Source organism: Ornithodoros turicata, chromosome 7 (genome assembly GCF_037126465.1).
Source record: "Ornithodoros turicata isolate Travis chromosome 7, ASM3712646v1, whole genome shotgun sequence".
In the NCBI taxonomy this organism is placed as follows: Eukaryota; Metazoa; Arthropoda; class Arachnida; order Ixodida; family Argasidae; genus Ornithodoros; species Ornithodoros turicata.
In genome coordinates, this window is record NC_088207.1 from 59,236,167 (window position 1) to 59,259,053 (window position 22,887).

Below are 22,887 nucleotides of genomic sequence, written 5' to 3' on the forward strand. Positions count from 1 at the left end.
CACCATTGTGTTCATTAAAAAGTTTTACTTCTCTATAAGAAGCTTTGTTATGTTAAAACATTTCTTCGATTTATCGACTCAAATATTTTGTCGCCGCCTGCCGTCAAACGCGAGCAACCAAAAGACAACTCCGGCAACTTTCAAGTGAAAGGGGCAGAAAAAAAGGGGCCCAACGGCACAAAGAACAGCGGGTAAGCTTTATTGATTCCATGATTGTAATTAATGATAAGCTACGTCGACTTGCTTCTCCAAATCGAGAATTAAATTCTATGATCCTGGGCGCTGTACACTGCTTGACGAACGCACGTAAACTTTTAAGTTGTCTCTATTCAACAGCGGACGACTTCAGTTAGTGGTGCTGATTTCACCAAAGAATAAGGGAACGAAACCATGAATTAGGTTGTCTGCCGTAGTTGTTGCTATAACGGAAGCCATAGCCTATTAAATTAAGGGATTAAGAGAACAATGCGTGGAAATATGCTGGCGCGCGTTGCCGTTGTAAAGCATGCCCGGGCTTGTTTGGCGTGCTCCTGCAAGGGCGCAAGTTTACTCAGCGTGGGAAGGGGGAAGAATTCGGAGCATTGGATCACAGGATGCGTGAAAGATTTTGCCAGTCTTGACGTGCTTGTCCCCTTACTTTTGCGACAGGCACTGTCGCGGAATCATCTCTTGTCTGACAACCTCCCGAAAGTAAGTTCGGTATTTTTCCCGATGTTCTTGAAAGCACACTTTTAGCCTGCAGCGTATCAGTTTTCTTATGATTATCCATCATATTACTTTGCATTTCCGGAAGTTTTTAGATAATTCGGGGGTAAAAATAGTGACGTTGTTTATATGTGACCAATCTTTTGTTGTTGTAGCAGTGTTGACATGTTTGAAGAGCATGGTCACGTGGATGCAACAGTCAGCGAATTCGTAGTTTGAAGTCTACTGCAATAAATAACGTTTCCTTGTGAGGCGTCTTTTCGATTCCTGAACGTAGTTGCTTGTGCAGAATAATTTTAATATGTTGCAATATAACATAGAAAACCACAATGAACACTAGCAAGGACCGTGGCACTAGTCACGACGAATTCAGGCACGTCAGGTGTTTGTTTCAAACATGCTGCTAAAGTGCAGTGTACAGATATTTCAGCGCGGACAGCGCCTGTGTTGTAGCAAGAGTGGGCCTGCCGGGGCGCACCCTCCACTTCCCCGGTGATGGGGAAGGTTATTTCCTGCAGCCCTCTCTGAAATGTTGTTCCTGTGTTTGGTCGTTGGACCTCAGCAGGAATATATTGTTGGCGGATGTGAACACATTGTCCTGTTTTCCTGCAGTGCAGCACTTTAATATCATAAGATAATATGATGGTGATTCATCCGTTAATGCCTGGCGTGTTGGGTCATGTTAGTGACCTTAAGTTTCACATTTAACTAAGTTGTCTTGTGCTGGTCACTTTTAAATAACATAAATTTGCGTCTTTGCAAAGTGTTGGGAGCTCTCATACCAACGTGGGTGTTGCTTGAATGGACTTGCTCCAACAAGTAGCAGTCTGGCTACTTTGGTTACTCATATTAAGTGTTCAAGTGTTGGGATTGGTAATATTATCCTAATTTCTTTGGGTGCAAAATCAGCCCCATTTCTTTTTTTCATTCGCTTGTCAGTAATGGGAAGTTAAGAGATTGCTAACCATTCAGTAGTGCTCAGCATATATGTATAACCTTTAGCAGCGTCATATCCATTAACGTCACTGCTTATATGTTGTTTCCGCATTTCAAGTGTGAGCTTCTGAATTTGTGCTGATGCGGTACCTTCCCAGGAAACCTACCTCTGGGGTGGTGCCGGTCCTCCAGGGATGTGGGGCGGGGGTATACGTTTTTTGGGCAATGTATTGGTGACACAGCTGCATTGGGCAATATCAGAAATTTAAAGGGATGTTGCTGAGGAGGTGTAGGGAAACCCCTGTGGTGATGGGAGCATGTTGAAATACAAAACACGAGGTTGCAATCTTGTGGACTGTCCACGTTGGTTTCCACAACTTGTGTATGTTTAGACATATAAAGTTCTGCTATTTGCTGGGGTAAAACAACATTATTCGTTGCAGATATACCTAAAATGATGCATACAAACAAGGTATTTGTGAGATATCATTTTTTTTTTTAGGAGAACAAAGAAAACCATGTTTGCTATGCAGAAAAGGGTGTAATGGCATCAAACATCCAATTTCAGTACATGGTCTCAAATTTATTGCCAAGTAACACACTGAGTGCCATCGCCATTTGCAAACTGATCAACACTGATGTTCTTTACTGGCTTTCTTGTGTGCGAGCCCTAGCTACTTGTACGCACAAGGTCTGGTGTTATTTGTTAATTGAACCTCTTTGTTGACATGGTACACCTAAACTAATACAATTATTGTGTTGGCAGCCTCATCAGGTTTTTAAATTCAATTGACCAAATTAAAAAAAAATATTATGTTTGGTTACTGAGAGGTCTAAAAGTGACTGACAAATTAGTGAATAGCATGTTTTTGATGGCTGTAGCACTGTAGCAGCTCTTCTCGAATTTGCTGTAAAACCCTTAAAGGGGTTGAGAAACCACATGCAATCCACTAGATGCATGGCTCCGTTTCATACGTTGTAGTCCATGGATTTGACATGCAGAGTTGCACATTTTGAATGGTTCTCAATCCACCGCTGAAAGGCGTCGGCGGACAGTTGGGAAGTGATGTTTTAGCTGTGCATGCATGACACGCTGTGCACGCAGTACCAGAATGACCCCCTTTACAATATCCTGAGTCGTCATGGAAATTGGAAAGTATGCACTTCCTTTCTCCACGATAAAACTTCACTCCAAAAACGGGTAAGGAGGTCAAGAGTTTAGAGTAACAGAGGAGCTCCTCACCTCCAGAGTGCAACAGCTTCAAAATGTGGGATTGCAGAAACGTCGCATGTTCATTGTGCATGTTTAGCACACAGAAAATATTTTCTCCAAAAGTTTGGAAATGGTTTCACAACTCCTTTAATGCTTGCAAAGTTGAAGGGCACATTAAATTTTCAAGCAAGAATTGCCACTTCAAAAACAATGCCGCAGTTATAGACATTATTTTCGCAATTCATTTTGTAGGCTAAAAGTGCGCCTTTGAAACTGCTTTACAGAACAAACATATGCAATGCTGTAAGGACAATCTAGTAAGCCAGCGGAGCTACAGATTGTAGCATCCTGATTTTGCTAAATTTAGTGGCCACAGATATCTGCTGTGCCCTGTGTCAAATTCACAAAAAAAAGGGGGTTGCAAAATTAGTGTTTTACAGTAAACAGTCAAAGCATCTGAATTTAAAGCTTGTTTGGTTATCTTTCTGCACAAACACTGATCAGCTCATCAGCACAACATTAGTACTTGACGACCGTGTGTCAAATTTTCACTTTGCTGAAACTTTTCTGCAGTGCTACACTGCGTTATGTGCAGTACGTTATCACAGGTGTAGCGGGCTCTCTTTAGGAGTTAAACTGCTTCGTTATCGTAAACACTTGGTTTGTTGCATGTTCCCGTAAGCTGTCTGTAGATACGAGCGATACGCCTGACATCTGCCCCGTGAACTTGTGACCAACTTCTGTATAGGTAGTAATTTTTGCGAGGAATTAATTTTTGTGAGCGTCATTTTTTTCCCACCAAATTAAGATCCCTCAAAATATTCCCCAAATATGCCTCTACAGTCTGTAAGTTTGCAGCAGTGATGGGCAAAGTACCTCAAAATTATACTTAAAGTAAAGTACCAAGTACCTGGCATCATTAGTACTTCAAGTACAGTACAAAGTACCCAATTCAAAGTGTACTTCAAGTATAGTACAAAGTACCAGGCAAAGTACTTCAAGTACTGATCAAGTACATTGCCAATTTAGTTTGTATCACTTTGCATTTTACTGTTTAGCATCTGCGACTTGTTTTTTTTTTTTTTTTGCAGAAGTTTAGCGAGTATTCTTGACAAATGCTTTGGAGCCATAAAGTCTTAGGTTAAGTGCTAACCCGTGAATATAAACTTAATCAGAGGTCATAATGTGCAGTCACATGTAGGAAGGTAATCAGCAGCTGTGCTGTGATTATGCAAAATAGTATTACACCCTGACTGATCCAGGATCACCTGCCTAATGTGGTGTTCTGGTACTAATCTTCCGCTATAGCAGACTAGGAAATTTCAAGAAGAAAAAAGTACAAGGAATTTCTTGCTGCTTTTTGTTTAGAAAAAGAATATGATGAAAGTAAAAAAGATGAAGCACAGTATAAGCCTTCATTTTTATACAACTGTAATCTGCTGCAATGACCAATTAAAAAAACGTAAAATGTAAAAATTAAAGCCGGTGTGTCTTGCAGAGTGTTCATCATGTAATGCAATCACACATATAATGTGATATATAATGCATAAATGCTTATTAATTGCGAATGAAGGAGACATTATAAAAAAGCATAGAACTCTGCATTGCGAGAACTGAAATGACAATGGACCAAGTCATTGTGCTGCCGGTTGCGATGTCATAATGTGTGTGTGTCTTTGTATTCCATTCGTTTTACATAATAATAGAAGTGTTGATACTTTTTACAGATTTCAAGCCTCTCAACAATAGATGTGCTTCAACAAATGTGCTATTTAAAAACACAAAAATCCTTTTTGGTAAAATGCACCGCATCCCACTAAAAGCGCTGAAGTGACGGCACGAAGACAAAAACTCAGAGATAGCCCTATCTGTATGTTTTCGTGTTCTTGTTGTCATTTTAGCGCTTTTAGTAGGGTGTATTTTTGATACTCTTTTGTGACTTTTTGCCTGGAGTCCAAGTTTGGGTACTTGAGTACTTGATGGGAAAGTACTCGGAAAAAAGTACTTGAAGTACAGTACAAAGTACACGATTTAAGATGTACTTAAAGTAAAGTGCAAGTACCCAGAAATGTACTTAAAGTACTACTTGAGTACTTGGTACTTCAAGTACTGCCCATCACTGGTTTGCAGTCAAACACACAGAGATAATGTCGCAGTATCTACTTTGCTAGCTTGTGAGGAACACGTTGAATCTCCCTATGGGACCCTTTTTTCGTCCTTCATGTGCTTTTCTGTAGCATGCACAGATTCCTGAGGATGAGTGGTTGGTACGTGAGAAAAGTAGTACGAGTGAATGGTGATCCTGTAAGTAGTCACCCACATTCTTGCTTTCAGAGCAGAATGACAAACAAAATGAAAAAAAAAAAACTTCTTGAAATCTGCTGTGGAATGACCACCGGAAAAGAAACCTTTGAAATTTATGCACCAAATTTCACTGCAAATTCGTGCTGCACTGTTTCAGTGTACAGTGTTACTGCCAGCACAGGGCCAGTTGGTTTGTTCCGACTGGCTTGGCTTGCCCTGTCAAAATCATTGGATTCTGATTGAACAAAATTTTGACGTCCAATCGGATTGTTACTTTCAGGCTGCAAATACATAACATGACGACCATTACACCCAGCCAGGTAAGCAAATTGCCCAAGTTGCGTGATTTGGATCGGATTTGGATTCCTCTATTATTGGCTTGGCGAGACCCACCCCTCTCTTTGTCCCCTTCCTGCGAATCCGTGCTGCTTAGCTGCAAGCCGTGGCCCAGCATTTGGAACAGCTTTCAAAGCACACGTTGAACCACCAGTGGCTGTACCTCAGTGATTTGTATCGCATTACATAGAGGATACAAGCCATTGAGGCAAGTCCTCCATAAGGTGATATGAGCTGCTGGTGAGTTCTGGTTTGAAAGCCTTTCCAAAATATACTGTGGCTTGCACCGAGGTAGAACTGGAGGTCGTGTGTGGTGCGCATTTCTGCAACCGAGTGATTGGTTCTGATTCTTATGGGTGCATTATGCAGTGCTGTTTAGGTAGAAGTTTGTAACAGGCAGCAAAGACTTGCCTTTTTCTTTTTGTGGTAATATTGGTATTGTCAAGTTGTCCCTCAGAGAAATAATGTAGTGCACGGAGGGAACTTGACGCTAATGGAGAAAAGGAATCCACACACAAAAAAACAATTCTGGAACTTTCCTCGAGAGCCTTTCTCGAGCCTGTTTCCGGAAACTTCCAAATTACAGTAATGAGAGAACATAAAAAATGTTTGAGAGCAAAATTTTGGAAAACATTTCTGTCAGTACTTGAGACCATCAACATATCAGTATGATATAGATACATCAATCTGAAGGGGATACCGCTCAAGTCATTAAGCAACATGATGGGCTAGTACCCAAGGGGAGCAAAGTAAATCAGTCTTCTTCTGATTTGAAAAAAATCATATTGTTTCACTGCACGAAGTAAATTGTGAAAAAACAAATAGAATTGTACCGCTAATAGAAAAATGTCCAGCTCGAATACATAAATCCCAATAGCAGTAAATTTTTTCTGTAGCATGCATCAATGTTGAGAGTCACGAAATTCAGATATTGTTGGAAGTTGAGCGAGCCCAATGATGCTTATTTACTGTGCGAAAAACAATGTGTTATCTATGTGTAGCATAAGCCGTATTATGCTAATATGTTGTTTGGGTCCATCGCTGCCTGTTACAGAGTTCCACCAGGCTATCTAGGATAACTAAGATAGTGCCTGTCAGACTCCCAGGAATCCTGGCCTTACTTGTGTGATGTGTATGGGATACCCAATAGAATTTTATATATATAGGAAGTATTGCTTTAGATGTGTGTATGCTGGTATAATGCCATTGTGATTGGCTTGTAGGTGGTTGTCCTTCTTGTGTACAAGTTTATATTTTTGAATTTTTGCATGAAGAACGTGCATACAAGAGCATCACTTTCTAGCTAGGTTTGTGTAATATGTAATATTGACCTCCAAAGTGTTGCGAGATTTCCTACCTGTTATTTTGAAGTCATATTTTGTCCTAACCCTTCCTACATGCACCCACTCTATCTCAGAACCTGCTATCAAATCTAGCCTTACACGCTGTTCCTACTGCATTTTAATTGAATTATCTTTATTTCATCTCAACATTTTCCTGCACATCTGCATGCATTAATATACAGGGTGTTTTTTTTTTATCCTTTACAGATTTTTAATCGAAAAAGCTATGAGAAATGCGTAGATATTGTTTTCTTAGCTGAGTTATATGACATGGCGGGCATTCTTTCAAAGAAAATATGCATCTATAAGATGACTAGTTATGTAAAACTCATTAATTAACACTTTAATTAGGGAATTTAGGGGTAAGGCGAGATAGCAGAATGAGAGACTGTCCTTGTTGAGAGCCGTTCCATCGTTAAAAAATCCTGTAACACGCATGTGTGTTAAAATACCCATCCCAGAATTTTGGTATGCAAATGAGCCGAAACCAAAATGGGGCAACCGGGAAGCAGTGGTTTACCCAGAATTTCGTCCTTGGGGGTTGTTGTGTTCTCCAAGGGGGTGTATTTACATGCTTTTTACTGCAATCTCGCAAGATTTTAGGGGCGTCTGCTCTAGATTTTGGGGGTGTTAGGGTGGTCTAGATAAATCACTGTTGGGAAGGCAGAGAGCGCAGTGCTCATTTCATGTTCGAGGGCCACATGATTTAGAACAATGGAGGGATTGGGGTAGATGCTGATGTGCCGGCCAGATAAACTACTTTCTGGCCCAGATAAGCCTCTGTTGAGGAAGGTGATGTGCTCTTGAGACACACTTTTTTGGCTCATTTGCATACCAAAATTCAGCGGTAGATATTTCATGGCACGTGCTCTTTCCTGGATTTTTAAAAGATCAAATGGCTTTCAACGAGGATAGTCTTCTATTCTTCTATCTCGCTTAATCCCAAAATTTCCTAATTAAAGAGTTAGTTAATGAATTTTAGATACTTAGTCATCCTATAGTTACATACTCTCTTCTAGAGGATGTCTTCCTGACCGTATAACTCAACTGCAAAACCGACATCTACGCTGCACTCATAGCTTTTTAATACAAAATCTGTAAAGGAACGCCCTGTATGCCACACGTAATTGTTCCTTGAAAGTGTGCAAAATGTCATTTGTTTAAACATGGATTGGTGCTGCATTTTTTTCCCTTCACAGTTAGTAGTGATGAAAGATGGCCTCTTGGAAATACTGAGCACCGTGGGAGCAAAACCGGCTCCAACACCTATTAGCGAGGTATGCCTTCTGTTTACTCATGTGCAAACACTTCAATCAGTGATAAGAACTTGTTGCCGCAGTGGTCGAAAGCATTCATTTCATTGTACATTGTTCTAAGCCGTACTGTACAGTTACATGATGTCCTCTGGACAATTTAATTGATATTTTTTTTTCCATGTTACATAATACTAAACTGAATGAGTTCAGGCAGGAACTGTTACATTACACATTTAAAAGTAACATGTTCTTGCTTTTGATTGTTGCTTAGTTTTATGAAAATAATGAACAACATGTTAAATAAATTAAGTTTAAGAAGAACTAAATGGGTATGTTTTCTCCTGAAACTCAACTATTACTTAAATAGTTTTTCCTTAAATAAAGGTATCAGGTAGGTTCTGCTTCAAAGCACTTTTCAGTACAATTTTTTTGCTGGCTTTTTAAACCCCTTTTAAAGAAAGGATTGGAAAGATTTGAGGTTTGAAAGATTTGTGGATTTGCAGAACCTTCCTTGAATTTGGACTCTGAAAATTGTGGATTCGTCCCATCTCTACCCTTTTTGACCCCTTCACTGTTGCAGGTGATGCAGTTGATGAAGGCTTACATTATAAAGCACCGCCTGTACGACTCGTCACGCCCCGCAGAGATACTATGCGAAAACAACCCCATGGGAACACTGTTTGGGGTACCTTCATTTCTGATCAAGGAGACCTTGTAAGTACCTCTGCTCTTGATTTTGCGGCCTTGTTTCTTTGTGTGCTATGTCTCCTTGGTGCTTGAGCCAAGAGGTAAAGGAAGTGTGAAATTCTCTGGTCCTTTTATAAACTCTTTAAATCTCTTGTAGTGGACATTTTCTTCAAAGCTTTCATTTAAATCTGCACTTATGACATGTGCTGCAAGTGATAAAATCACAACTCTGTCATTTATGGAATTTTGTCCTCCAACTTTATGTCTTGGCTTTGAGTCTGTCCTGTGTTGTTAGCCTCTTTTTATGAGATACAAAAGAGAGACTCATTGTGCAAGACGGAAAGGTGATTATTGAGTGGGGAGGGTGAGGGGGCAGTGTGGTGCCTCTAATGAAATTTATCTTAAAAGTAAGCTGTGCATGGCATTCTATAACCAGTTCCAATGTAACCTGAATGTGAGCTTAATGGGATTGTCTTGAGTGGTTTCACTGTAAGCTATGTGTAGGTGCAAAATTTCATCCAACACAGTAACTTTTGTGATAAATGAGAAAACGAATGACATCGTTTTCTAGTTTAATCTAATCTAATCGTCTAGTTTAGGTTTCACTGTAACGTAAGCGCAAGCTACTGAACCCTGTCGGACGTCATGATGGTACACGATCAAGATAAACGTGATTGACGACTCTTTCCAGATGTAATAAATCATAATCAGAAAGTTTTGTCCTGAGTCAGTGACTGAATTACTTGGCAAGACAAGTAATGGAAGTGACTGACACTAATGTAACTATCAGATTCAATCAGAAAGCGCTGACCGCAACATTAATTGAAAAATTTTGCATGCTCAATCTGAGCATCAGAAAAAGTCATGTCACTGTGATTGTATAGCCCTGGTGTGCGTCTGCACTGTCACTTTACGTATCAGAAAGGTGATGATCATATCGTGTGACAGCTCAAGTGTATTAGATAGCTAAAGCTTAGCACCAGATGGCTCCGTCGCCTTCCTCTTCAGAAAAAAAAAAAAGTGTAAGTATCAATCCCACACCTGCCTTTTATTAGACGTTATGTTGTTGCTTTACTCAACTGTGCTGTTGGACAGCCACGATTGACACACAGATTTGTGATTTATACCCGTAGTGAGTATCTCGTAGTCCTTTTATATGTAGGGAGTGATTTTTTCGGGTTAAATTAAATTCTGCCCAGTTGTTATTCCCTCCCAAACTGACCTCAGACCAATTCGGGTTAAACCCGATTTCTCCCCGAATTCCATTCACTATGAAATCCTCAAGTGACGTTTCCACTGGAGACGAACAAATAAGAATGGCTCACTTACGTTCCCAGAAATACACCCGTGTGTGTCAGCACTGTCTATGCCTTTGGGGATTATCGCTGGTAAGCCACCCACAAAAACAAAACAAAAAACAAACAAACAAAGACTAGGAAAGGACTTAGGAAGGAAGTAGCACAGAAGTCATTTTTAACACCCTGTTTTCTTTGTATAAAACTGCTAAGCAGGCCAGTAAGATGCACCATAAGAATTAATTCACCCCGTAGTGTCATAATTATTGCAGAAATTGAATTTAAAGTATGCCGCAATGGTGGTGGAGAGCAGTACCAGCCACTGACCTGCCTAAGCCTACAGGGACCACACTCTCTGATTGGTCCAGAGAAATGTTGTCTGCTACTCGGCTGGTCGGGGTTCTGAAAAAGCATTGTTTCTTCTCTCCCCAATTCTCCGGGGGCAAAACTGGTGGCAAAGGGACCGGGTGCTGACCAGAACGAGTTGCCCCTGTAATGTCATCGGTGAGTTAAGGGCCATGTTTATGTGAGTTTTTTTCTGGGAAACAAATTGCACACGCGAAAACCTTTCGTGCTACCCAGTAAAATGACATCAGACGTCTTAATCCGAAATTTTTTTGGATGGCCCTCTGTACTCCTTTAATAGACAAGAGAAGAAACACCCGAATCTGAGAAAGGCATTTAGCCCGCGTTTTTGGTGCACAGGTGCTCGATTGATACTTATAAATGCAGTTTTCTTGCAACTCTCTTTTACCACTTTCATTGCAATTCAAGGTGAGTTTTTGCTGATGCGGAAGGCATCTCATTGTTAGACCTTTCTGTGTGATACTGTGTTACCTCGTGTTTTTCCACTTTTTATCTCTCCAGGAAATGGCAACGAAGCCAGCGACCATCTTTGAGCTCTGTTTTAAATTTTGACCATCTGAATTGAAATTGTCTAAGTTTGAGTGCCCATTTTTTAGCCAAGGCTGTAGTGTTTCGTCCCACTGCGTCCCTCCCCCAATGACTATGTTACGCCGGCAACTAAGTCGACACAACTGCAGCAGCGGGGATAACAACTATGCCACGACACATCTTCTTCAACTGCAAAAGCCTCGACGTAGCAAATAATTCCCCCCCTCCCCCTCGTATAGTTCTTCGGAACTTGAAAGACCTTGTTTTCTTTCTTTTAGCAAATACTTAGCGAGAAACCTATTTCGGGTGCCTGCACAGGCTGTAAGTCAAGGTAACTAAAAGCAACGAGCTTTGATTTTTCACACACTAACGTGGCACCTCTGTGGGATGTCTAGTCGGGTGTCTGCCTTTTGGCTCGATACCTGAATGCCCTGGGCGCACAGGGGGTTGTCAATGCCCCCTGCTTTGCTGTGCGAGCAAGGGCCTCTGTGCTTGATTTAATTGAATGTGTGTATCGATGCCAACGGCCTGGTCTCGACGGTAGAAAGCACCACTGCATATGCACAGCCCAAATGGTGGCCATTTCACATCTCTGGGAACCAGTGAACCTGAGGAGTTGTAACCTTTTACCGAGAGCAAGTGTACATATATAACGAGAAATGCTTCCATAGACCTATTAAGCTGCCAGTTTAATTATTGCGCTTCTAGTTCCAGAAACTGATAAATGATCTAGATACGTATCTTTCTAAATCTTGTACGTGAATTCTAGTGCAGTGTCAATGAATTTATAAGTTTCTGTATACCTTGAGTTTCCTCAGGATTTCGTTCAAGTTGACCACTTGAGGCCCGTCCTTGCACGGCTGTTGCAACTGTCGACACACGTTGGCAGGGTCGCTTTTTTGCCCAACTAAGACCAGGCCGTTGAGTTTAGTGTGGTGTTACTGTTCCTTCCTGGCCTCTTGCTCTCATGGCAAAGGTGCAAAAGAAATTTGGGACCATCTTAATGGAATAGAGACATTGACAGTGAAGACATTGATGAAATTGCAATTGGGACAAAGGTACTTGCACATGCGCTTTGGGCATCCTTCATTTACCCTGCTGTCAAATGTAGTCTGAGTGAGTTTATGACAGCAGACGAGCGCCGTGTACGGGTACAGGAAAAATGTGAATCGCAATATGCATGGACCAGACTAAAGGGGCCTGGGAGCTAATGAGAAATTCTAGACACCTGTTTTGAATTTTCAACCTCTTAACATATTTTGCTCCTTTCTCTAAACAGCATAATCAAGCTTATTTCTTTACAACTATCATTGTGGGTAAGAACTTTCTTTCTTGTGCACTTGAGGGTTACATTAATTCCTCTTCCTAATTACCTTCCTTGTGGTTGGGGTCGTTAGTACTGTAGGGATTTCTTCTCTGAATGCATTTGACAGCTCAGGGTATGGGACTAGTCTTTAAGTGGCACTTTTTAGAGCTTAGATTAACAGGTCTTGCCTGGACCAGGCTGGCTGCAAGAGCATGCACATGCCTTGAGAAGGGCTTGGCAAACAACTGGCCAAGTGCTGTTGTTTGTGAAGCCCATCTGCTTGGTGCAACAGCATTCCCCCTCATTCGCCTCGGCAGAATTGGAACTTTGACGGGCTTCAGAAAAAAACAAGAAAAAGCAATGATGATGATTTGAATATGCACAAATTATACCATTTTCCAGCATTTGCTTGACAAATTTTGTTACTGACAAACAAATTGTATTGCATTGTTGCCAGCAGTTTTACTCCCCTGTATATGTGGGTGGTGTGTGTGAGTGTGGCTGCGGGTGTGCATGTGTGTGTGATGGATGACACTTGTTTTCCAAAAAGAAAACAGTGGCTGTCAACACTACCATGTTTCATGGGTGGAACACATGAACTAGTCATGACTCATGTGAATTGGAGCCCAGCAAGAAATTTCCAGAAAGTTTGGCACAGAGCAGCTTGAAGTCGATTTTTGCCCCGAAATAGCAACTTGGAATAATGGGACATGCAGTGTCGGCAACCATTGTGCCTATGTTCAGTGCTTTCCTCTCGTTGTGTTCACGGCTATTTTTCTGTGGTATGCAAGACACGCTGCATGCGAAATGCTACCACGTTCCGTTATCTTACACCTGTCTTTGACATCCCCGCAGCGCAAAAACGAGATGCTCCCTCTACGTCGACTGCTGAAGAGTCTGCCAACAAACGCTTGTGTCCCGAACCTCCGTCGAAGCCCATCCAAGTCCATCAAGGACCTCCGCCGTCCCCAACGTTTCTTGGTTTTCCAGACTCGCCCAAATACGACAGTGCCTCCGAGACAGCCTGTAGCTTGCAGGTGAGACGGCATGAAGCTGCTGTGTCGAGCTTCTCACTTGTGCCCCCTGCTGTATGTTTGCGTCAGAGTCGTTTTGACGTCATCGCGGTGCAACCAGCTAACTGGTTTCCTTGTCTCGAGAAGCGTCATCTGTTACAGAGAGAGAGAACTGGGAGTAGAAACGAAAAAGGAAAAAAAAAAATGCTAGCACGGTCTCTCTTGTAACCCTGATGACATCACAATCTTCCTCCTCGTTTCGGTGTACAGAGCGAGGTGAGCAGGAACGTGTGTGTCGACCTTCTGGGGCGTTTTATACCAAGAAAAATACTGCGTACAGAGAATTTTTTTGTCGGTTGTCACGTCAAGTTACATCCTTTCGTAATTCGCAAGAAATAGAAAATCTTTTGGATGGCTCTCTGGGCTCCTTTAAGCAACCTCATGCCTGTTGAACACTGCTGAACCCCATTCTCAAGAAGTAGGGTTAAGTTAAGCTAGCTAAGTTATGGCAATGATGAGGCAAAATTCAGTCATAGTAGACTTATGTGATATGCCAAGTTTGGCATTGACATTTCAATTGTTCATTGAGATCACATCAATAGAAGTAGAATGCCACAGTCATTTATCACTGACGTTATCACTATTCGACCTCTGCTGTCAGTTAGCATGGACGTCATCTGAAAGAAAAAAAAAAAAGTTTCATGATGGACCCATAACTTAAAAACCCGAGACTAGGGGACAAACAAGGTCTCAGGCCTTGTTTGAGACCTTGTCTGTGTTGTCATTTTTTTGTATCTCGGGTTTTCAAGTTATGGATCTATATTACCAGCTCGCTTGCTACCTCTCTATCCTCTTGTCATGATGTACATTGCTGGCAAACTTGATGCCATATCACTACTTTCGCTTAGGGCAAAAATCGGTTCAAACCATTGTAGTTTTCTTCTGGAGCTGAACTGAAACTGAACCTGAATCAAACCGATAAATGTTACGGTTCGACTCTCTGCTTTGTGGGGAATTGCACGGCACATTTATCCTGCATCACAGAGTTCTTAGGGGTGTCACTTACCGTAAAAGTTGTTGCTTTCGTGTGGAACATATTTTTACGTTTCGGTGGAGGCCATTGTTAACGCGGAGCTTAAATTTGTGAAAAACGCAAGCTCATGTTTCTTGGTGATGTCAGTATATCTACTTCGCGGGTACTTATATTCGGGAATTTTTAGCGCTCGCAAAAAGCGCGAAAAATTGTTCATCACGAACAAACCACTTTTACAATACTTCGCAGGACGTCGGTTTTGTGGGAAAATAGCAGATTTACTCGCATAAATCGTGCACTTTTTCTCCCAACTGACAAGTAAAAAAAAGTTGGTGGTGTGCAAAGTATGTGGGAACATTCGTTACGATGTTCCTACATTTTGGTATAGTGGTCGCATGGGCTCCCGGCATTGCCCAAGTGTGAAAAAAGTACTGGCTTTGTGTGCCAACCGGTGAGTACATGGCGATGGTGGTCCTACCAGTGAAATATGGCGAGATGCTGCAACATTGCTGGAAGCCAAAGCAAGAACAGTCGAAAGCATGCTATGTTTGGCAATTTTGTCACATTGTGTTGTAAGCTCATAGGATGTTTTTCCAGCGTTTCTTTCCGCACTGAGTGAAAGTTGTGTCCTTTGCGTCAATGGATTCGTCAGAACGCACAGTACAAACTGACCAAAAGTAACTTTGGTAGCCCTAACAGCGTGGCAAAGGCAGCGTAGTAAGCAGGAACCTGTCACCGTGGTCGCTGAGCACAAACTGTCTTTTTTTTTTCTGCTACATTTTTCGTTCCAAGCTAGGGGTGCGCAAATTATGCGAGTAAATACGGTAGCTTTCGCAAAGGTTAAATCCTCGTGAAAATTACTACAGCAATCTTTTTAGTCAATAGTGGTATGTCAAATATCAGCTTATTTTGGGTTTTTCTATCCATACACACATTGAGCATGACTCCACTTGAAGTGTGGGTACTTGAATGGCAGTTAGCATTAGTGAAATGGATAATAGCTGCAGTTTGTTCTTAAATTTGTCTAATAAAACATGTGTGGTGTTGGTTCTAAAGGAAATGGCAGTGGAATAGACATTTACCTTCGGAACTTCAACCTCAGTGTAGTCACTCTACTGCTGGAAGATGCCATTAGGTGGAATCCCTGGTACTGCACATCTCTCCAAGCACACAATTGTTACTCCGCTTCAGGACTAAGTGACGTTGCTCCCTGCACATCGTAAACAAGTGTAGCATCAATCAACGAGCCCGTGAAAGGTTTATGCATTCCTAACGCTTAAGGGACAGTGTGTGGACAGCAAAAGCCCCCATGTGCAGAGCGTAAAGTAATATTTTTGGAGGACAACGCAGCAGATACATCTTGAGGCAGTTTCTTAGACGGGGATTTTTCCTGACAGCGTCGTCTGCTGTTGTGCAACGATATCTCACACTCTTCTCATGACAGGGCTATGAAACAGCCTATGTGAAAGACACCAGTGACGAATGCTGGTACTCTGACGAGAAATATGGAGGCACAGTGTCCTCACTAGATGATAGTGACACTGACTCACCTTACGAGCTTGAGTTTGAAGTCGAGTCAGCCGACGAGAGGAAGATGAATTGCTACTCGTCAGCAAGTGAAGTAGAGGTAAGTGGGGGCTTACACGGACGTTTCCTTTAATTGTGGGCTAAAAAAATGCATTTTATGTCTGGAGCTGTACAATAGGGCTGCAGATAAGTGCCTCAATTTCGGTGCAAAATTCTGATGATGCAGCCTACTGTGAAAATTGGTTTTAGTATCTCATCTACCCCTAAACCCCAAGGGTCCATGTATGGAGTGATATATAGTGTTTTTTTCTTTAACCTGCAACAGATTTTTTTAAAGCAGTGAGAACAGCAGGAATGCCATTTTTGTAGTTGAGTTGTATGGCCTGGTGGCCATCCTCTCTAACAGAGGAGTAACTCTCTAACTTACAGATGACTAATAACCTAAAATTTATTAATTCTTTAATTAGGGTCATTAGGGCATAAGTGAGATAGGCGACAATCTTGATTCCAAGCCATGCTGTACTTATAAAAAACCTTAAGCAGGTATGTACGTTTGTTTGTCTGTCTGTCGCAGAATTTTAGTGTGCGAATGAGCCGAGACGGCATGGTTCGGGAGTCCGTTGAGGACACGTTCTTTGGAGCAGTGGAGATGACCGGAGTAGGTGCTGATATGGTGCGACGAAGGTCCTGAGGCATGACTGTTTTGCATCAACGATCAAGGCCGGCTGTGTAGATCAACTACAAAAACTGATTATGTCCACGCTGCTCTCATAGCCTTTTTAAAAAATCTGTTGCAGATAAAAACTCCCAGTATAGATCACAGCAGCCTCAGCTTTGTTTGTAATGACGCCCTGGTGTACTCCCTTTAACCATAAGTGGTCTGCATTGTAAAAAAGGAAAACGTTTTGGAGCTCCTGGAATCTCCACTATAACTTGTGTGCTTTCTTTCAGGACACTGGCCTTGCTGGAATTGTTCTGTGTTTGAAGGATGAGGACTGTGGATTCTGGGCGGATTTTTCGGATTTTGACTCAGAGTCTAGTGAATCTGTGTACGACTCTGAAATTGGAGAAGACGTAAGGAACTATTGCGAAAACTTGCGCACTAAAATGACGCATGTGCATGTTATTTTTATATCGTTGATGATGGGTTTCTTTGGGAGCCCACTTGTGGCCCATTTTAAATATGAACGACAAAGTTTGTGGAGATGTGTGAAGGTCTGAATGTAGGTAAAATAAGCAGTAGGGTTAGGAATTTTTCACTCTCTCCATTATTGAAACTTCGGGAATGCGCAGGGTTCCTTCCTTACAGGGTTACAGTTCCTTCCTTTGCGTCCTGCTTTGCCCTTCTTGTGGAGCAGCACGTTTTAAACAGACATTTTTTTCTCCACCCAAGCAGTGTTTTGATGGCAGTTTTTTTTTTTTCTATTTGTCATCATTTCAAGCTGTATATTATTCATAGTGACCGCGTGGAATAATTGGGGTGCGACTCGCACTAATTTACTAACAAATGTACAGGCCACGTTGTGCATGTGAGAAATGAGTTTTAACTGTTGTCACAGGACCTGTGGCAGTGTCGTATGTGCAAGACTCGCAATACACCGCTGCAACGTTACTGCCAGAAGTGCTGGAAGGAGCGTTTTGGGTGGCTGCCCAATCGGTCCGACAAGCACCCACCCCAGAGAAAGCGCTACAGGAAAAGAAAAGAAAGGCACGCAAAGAAGAAAGGAATGATAGCTAGAGACAAGGTGAGTCATGTCGGCCTCATGTCCAATTTTTACTTCATGTTTACCATAAGAACAGGGAAGTGGGCTTGTTGGTACATCATGTAAGCATAGACCCATGTGTGTGCGTTTAAAAAAATTTTTTTTCTACTGCCTCCTACTAAAAAAAGTACAGGACAGCTACGATTGTGTAATGCAAATTTCAGCAGTACCTGCCGCGTGTGGGTATTGATGCTTTTATATATGACACTGATACATGCGCAACTACTTTAGAGTGACTGGTACTGCTGTGTGATATGTGAAGTGAGTGGTGGTGGGTAGAGTTGGGATTATCGGGACAAAAATATTACTAAAATTGGGACAAAAGCGGGACAGGAAACGCTGAAAAATCGGGACACTTTCTGGGGAAACCTTACCAGTCTCTGAGTATGTCAAAACTGCTTTTATTAGCTTTAGGTTATTTTAACTTGTTTGGCATTACTGAAACCGACAGTGGTCCTTCTCGTGCATATTGTAAGAGTGCGACATCATTCTCCAACGCACAATTTCTTTTGCACAGCAAGAAGAAAAGCGGGCCACCAGTGAAAGCCAGGAAGCTTCCTTGCACGGTTCCACACCAGAGCTCAGTTCACAAGAAGCACAATTGCCTGCTGTCGAAGCTGCACCAGAGGCCTCTCACTCCTGTATATCTCTCCTCTCTAAAAGCGTAGACGTACAGAAAGCAGGGTCGTCGCAAGAGCCCTCCGACAGTCCGACCTTCCTCAGCTCGCAGGACTCTACCCAGGCGTCCGTGGGAGTCTGCAACATCTGTTTGCTTCGTCCCAAGTGTGGTATCATTGTTCACGGAAGGACAAGTCATCGCTTCAGCTGTTATAAGTGCGCTCGTCAGCTGATGGAGCTGGAGCAGCCGTGCCCCGTGTGCCGCCGGACCATACAGCGGGTCACACGCAACTTTGACGTGTGACCGTGTGTATAACTCCTGGGTCAGTGCATAGGCTGTTGTTCCTTTTCTTTTTTTTCTCAAGTGCTGTTGTTTTGTTTCTGAAAGATATTTCATGTTAAGCAATCACCACCAAGGGTCCACTGTATCGTTTTGTAGATGTTTTTCTTTGTATTGTGACGCAGTTCCACCTGCAGAAGGCATACTGCATGGAGGTTAGGAATTTATTATGGAGTGTCAATAGAGTGCAGCTCCAGTACCTGCATAAAATAGCTAGAAACTTGGCATAATGTTGGACTTTCACTGGTGCAGAAAACACTTGTATGCCTGACTGCGTAATATGACAAGGCACGTTATGATGCTAGTGAATGCAGTGTTGGTTGTAGGAGGACCCTGGTAGTAGCATCTTTTTCCTGCACCAACTTCTGTATTCAAGTTTTATAGGGAGGATCTGTGAAAGCTGTGCTAGGTTCTGTGACTAATATGCGGTCAGCTTACATCTTCCCTGCAGTACAGCAGCCTTAGTACAGGCCCACCATTGACTCCAAAAGCAGTGGGTGAGATGCCCTTGCAGTGACTACAATTACACAAGATGCTGTGCTTATTTCAGAAATACTAGTGGTATTTATTATTTCCACTAGAATGTTTTAGTGCTTTCTGAATTGTTCACTAGGAATCTTATCATTGCAGAAACATATATTACTGGTGTCACTGTAATCTCCCTTAATAATGTCAAGGTGAGTAAAGTCCCAAAGAACTTTTTCACTGAGTCCTCTTCGTTCATGTTGGCATAAGTATGCTGTAATGGTATCTATTATTGTGTCTCTCTGCAGCCCTTGAAATGTGTGTGTGCAGTCGGGTAATTGTTTTCTCATTTTGTACGAGAAAACTAGAAAACTTGCAACTAACGTTAAAGTTGTTGTAATTAAAGTGCACACAATGCTATACGACACACACTCATGAGATGTTCCGTTCCATGCCAGCTCGCAACGTTGCATATTTGCTCTATCTCACCCTTAAAATATAGTGATGATAATTATAGGTTTGTGTCAAGGCACGCAATATCACACGTTTGTGAATGCTCAGTATATTTGCTTATGGAGCAGTGCACTTTGACCACAAGTTTGCACATCCTTGTATCATCACAAGTCTCGTTTTCAGTTTTGCTGAGTTGCTCCTGTTTGATGCTGACAGCCTTCTTGTGTGCTGTTGGAACAATTTCTTTTTGTCTGAGTTGTCTTCCTGCCATTAGTTGTGCAAATTTTCATGGCACTGATGGTACACAGAGAAGGCTATATTTCCTGTATAAAATGTAGTGTAATATGGGATGCTTGCAGTAATTTTGTGGCTTTTTCTTTCATCTTATACCAGACGAAGCACGCTTCTTTCCAGGGCACCACAGCTTATCTGAGATATGGAAAATCCCAGGGGGCTCAGTGAACGGATATATATTTATGTTGCACTATACCATATCAAAGTGTCGTGCTGAGTTGACTAGCATCTTTCGAGTAAACATTTCTGCCATCATTGGCACATTCATCTTTTTTTTGGCACATTCATGCCGACACATCTTGATGTCGCACGTCAATTCCTGCAGGGGTGGTTCTTCTTTTATTTTCTCTTTAGCTGTATGTTTTCACAGTTAGCAGATATTTTGCTTCAATTGCAAATTTGTAAAATTCTGAGCTCCCTCTGTACTGTTTGTCATGGGCCCTTGGGGAGCCCCGCAGTGCCACTCGAAAGGCAGGAATCCCAGAGGACACTGCTTTTTAAGGTTCTTCATAGTAGATGCACAGAAGCATCATTTTGTGTACAGTGAACAAAACTGTATGTCATGCACATTTTTCTGTGTGCTATGCTATGTGTGCTTCTGGGTGCCTTAGCTGTGATACTGTAAAAAGGTGCTGCATCCAGGGTGTGCATATTTTACTATGTTAGTATCTGCAGTAAAGTTGTGAGGTAGTGCTCTGCTATATAGGTACTTCTGCGAAGTAAGAAAAAAATGGGTGTGGACGGTACAGACGATGGTCACTGCAGGTGTAGACCTGTTTTGTTAGCATTAGTAAGGTTCGTAGAGTTAATGCAAGAAAGGACAGATATGCCATCAAATGCACGTGTATCTTTATGCATCTTTTCAACCATATAAAGCTCGTATTTGCTGTGTGTGCATTATATGAGATGTTCAGAGTTTCCTGCAGTTTGTGTGAAAGAGGTTTTAGAGTGGTTATGTCCAAATGCACCCCTACAGGTTTATGTACTATGTTAGTATCTCTTGAAGGTTTTGAGTGCTGCTATGTGGCATATGTTGAGAACGTGGTGCCCTAGGAGAGGGCTGACACGATGCCCTTGTCATGTCTTCTCCAGCATAGCATATGGGACACAAGGTATGCAAAGATTATCTAGGGGTCTAGAACAGTTTTTTTTTAATCTATTCCTTGTTTATGTTGGGGGTGGTCTGACATATCAGCTGTGTATAATCAGATTAATATATGCCACTCTTAGTAACCATGATATTCAATGATTGTGGTTTCTTCAAATGACATGTTCATGCCTTGTACATCAAAATAAATTGCACAGAACAGATCTTGAGCTGTTTTAATCTTTGAGGGATGCTTGGCTCTGCTTCATTTCTGTTAAGGCAAGACCTGGGCACAATTTGAAAAAAATTACCAGGTGTGCACATGAATGCACGTGTGAAAATGAAACTTACCTCTTACCTGTAAACTATATGACCAGTACAAAGTATGACTAGAATATAGTGACCATGTCATTTTCACCTCTCGCTAGTCCCACAGTTTGAAATCTCACAGTGGCGAATGTCCATCATCCCATTTATTGTTTCTTCAGTTGTTATAATACTTTTTACCGAAGCTAAGCTTGTGTTTGGATTTTTGTACGAGCAGTGCATATCCAACAGGATATGTGTTCACGCAGAAGTTATAGATTGAAAGCAGACTTGGGTCCAAGGAATGTGGTTCTCTCCGTGTGAGGACAAAAGGCAACTCTGTTGGTTGTGTCGGAGTGAAAGCCGTGATGCAAGTTTTGGCTTCATCTCTAACATTGGTGCTTTTATTTTGACTTAGGTAGCATGACCCCCAGTTTTCAAATGAGACATGGGGGAACAAATGTATGTACATCACCTGTTGTACATTTCTTTGTTCATCTCCTTGTCTCAACCTCAAACATGGGGACATGCTACCAATGTCATGATACACCAACTGGTGTTCATAATCCATTTACTGTGTATTCACAGGAGCGACGTTCTCACCGGAAGATTCTAATGGGAAGAAAACCAAAACTGCCCATGGCGCCAAAGTTCCGCCCGGTGCTATGTTGAGCATTCACGTGGTGCCGGAATATAGGGAGTGGCATACTGCGCACTTATCAGACGACATGTAGCAGATGATACTGTCGTCTGCAACAGAATCTCTTCAATCTCTTCTATGTTGCAGGATGTTACCCACAGTTAGCAGTGCACATGAAGACATGACGTTGAGCGCTCGCGGCCATGTGACAGCAGAAAGCTCTCACATATTCTGTCGCTTGTGTGAGTATACTGTTACGCCTGGTATTCCCCATGAACGGCATCCTTCCAGGATTGGAACAAAATTATGCCAAAGCATTTAGGAATTACATGTGTGGTCAAGATGTACTAAGCCTGCTCAAATTTGGTACATGGTAAATTAATCGCAAAAATGTAAGTGGAAATTATTTCCTTTGCTACCTTTACTCCTGTCCAATTACCTTGGTAGCTGCATTTTGAGATTTGTGGAGAAATTTGCCAAGAAATTCTTGTGGCATTTAGTGAATACGAAATAGTATAACTGTTATCAGTCTCAAAAGAAAGAGATGGGCAGGTATCACACAAATTGGATATAACAGTTGCCAAATTGCAACATTGTACCTGGGATTGATCAAACTAGAAACAAATTTTAGTTCAGGGCATCAGTAATAACTGCATTTAAAAGGTATCTACATTAGGAAGCAGTTGACTTTGATGCAGTTTAATGCAATGCAGATATACCTAAAGATTGCCGATGTGCCCCAGGGCATGTCACAGTTGTATACTGCTCTAAAGTCGTGCTCAGCCTAAGAACATCTTCAATCCCTGCCCTATGCTTGTCCCTATTGGCTGCAATAGCTAGCTGCATCCCTGTACGTCACCACAAGTAATGCACAGGCACTGGACCTATTGCTATAGGAGGCAGCACCTGGTGGCGCTGTAGTATAATTTCTCTTAGGGTGCCTCAATACTAGCTCCCTCTGCATAGTGTGCTACGAATTTCCGCCATCTTTATGCCCACACAAAGCTCACAAAAGTGTAACTATACGCTACATTTTGGAGTTGAGTAAATACGTGGCAGAGGAGGTTTGAAAA

General features: G+C 41.9%; 1 protein-coding gene across 3 annotated transcripts; it reads left to right on the forward strand.

The window, feature by feature from the left end:
- The first annotated feature begins 9 nt into the window (after window positions 1-9).
- LOC135401767 (E3 ubiquitin-protein ligase Mdm2-like) lies at window positions 10-21,092 on the forward strand. Of its 3 annotated transcripts, none has more exons than XM_064634341.1 (10): window positions 10-191; window positions 5,439-5,478; window positions 8,037-8,114; window positions 8,674-8,807; window positions 11,248-11,300; window positions 13,131-13,312; window positions 15,766-15,948; window positions 16,800-16,922; window positions 17,408-17,593; window positions 18,129-21,092. In XM_064634341.1, the coding sequence occupies exons 2-10, from the start codon at window positions 5,455-5,457 to the stop codon at window positions 18,531-18,533; spliced, it is 1,368 nt and encodes a 455-aa protein (XP_064490411.1). In that variant the 5' UTR covers window positions 10-191; window positions 5,439-5,454; the 3' UTR covers window positions 18,534-21,092. The 3 variants fall into 3 exon arrangements, with proteins under 3 accessions (XP_064490411.1, XP_064490413.1, XP_064490412.1); XM_064634342.1 differs by lacking the exon at window positions 10-191 and adding an exon at window positions 339-690; XM_064634343.1 differs by lacking the exon at window positions 5,439-5,478.
- The last annotated feature ends 1,795 nt before the right edge of the window (window positions 21,093-22,887 follow it).

What these genes read in the sequence shown, in the direction of transcription:
- LOC135401767 (XM_064634341.1), top strand. Translation starts at nt 5,455, where the DNA reads ATGACGACCATTACACCCAGCCAG. An exon ending in CGTCAGCAAGTGAAGTAGAG is followed by an intron (nt 15,949 to 16,799) that starts GTAAGTGGGGGC and finishes GCTTTCTTTCAG; the next exon opens with GACACTGGCCTTGCTGGAAT. An exon ending in ACTCTGAAATTGGAGAAGAC is followed by an intron (nt 16,923 to 17,407) that starts GTAAGGAACTAT and finishes CTGTTGTCACAG; the next exon opens with GACCTGTGGCAGTGTCGTAT.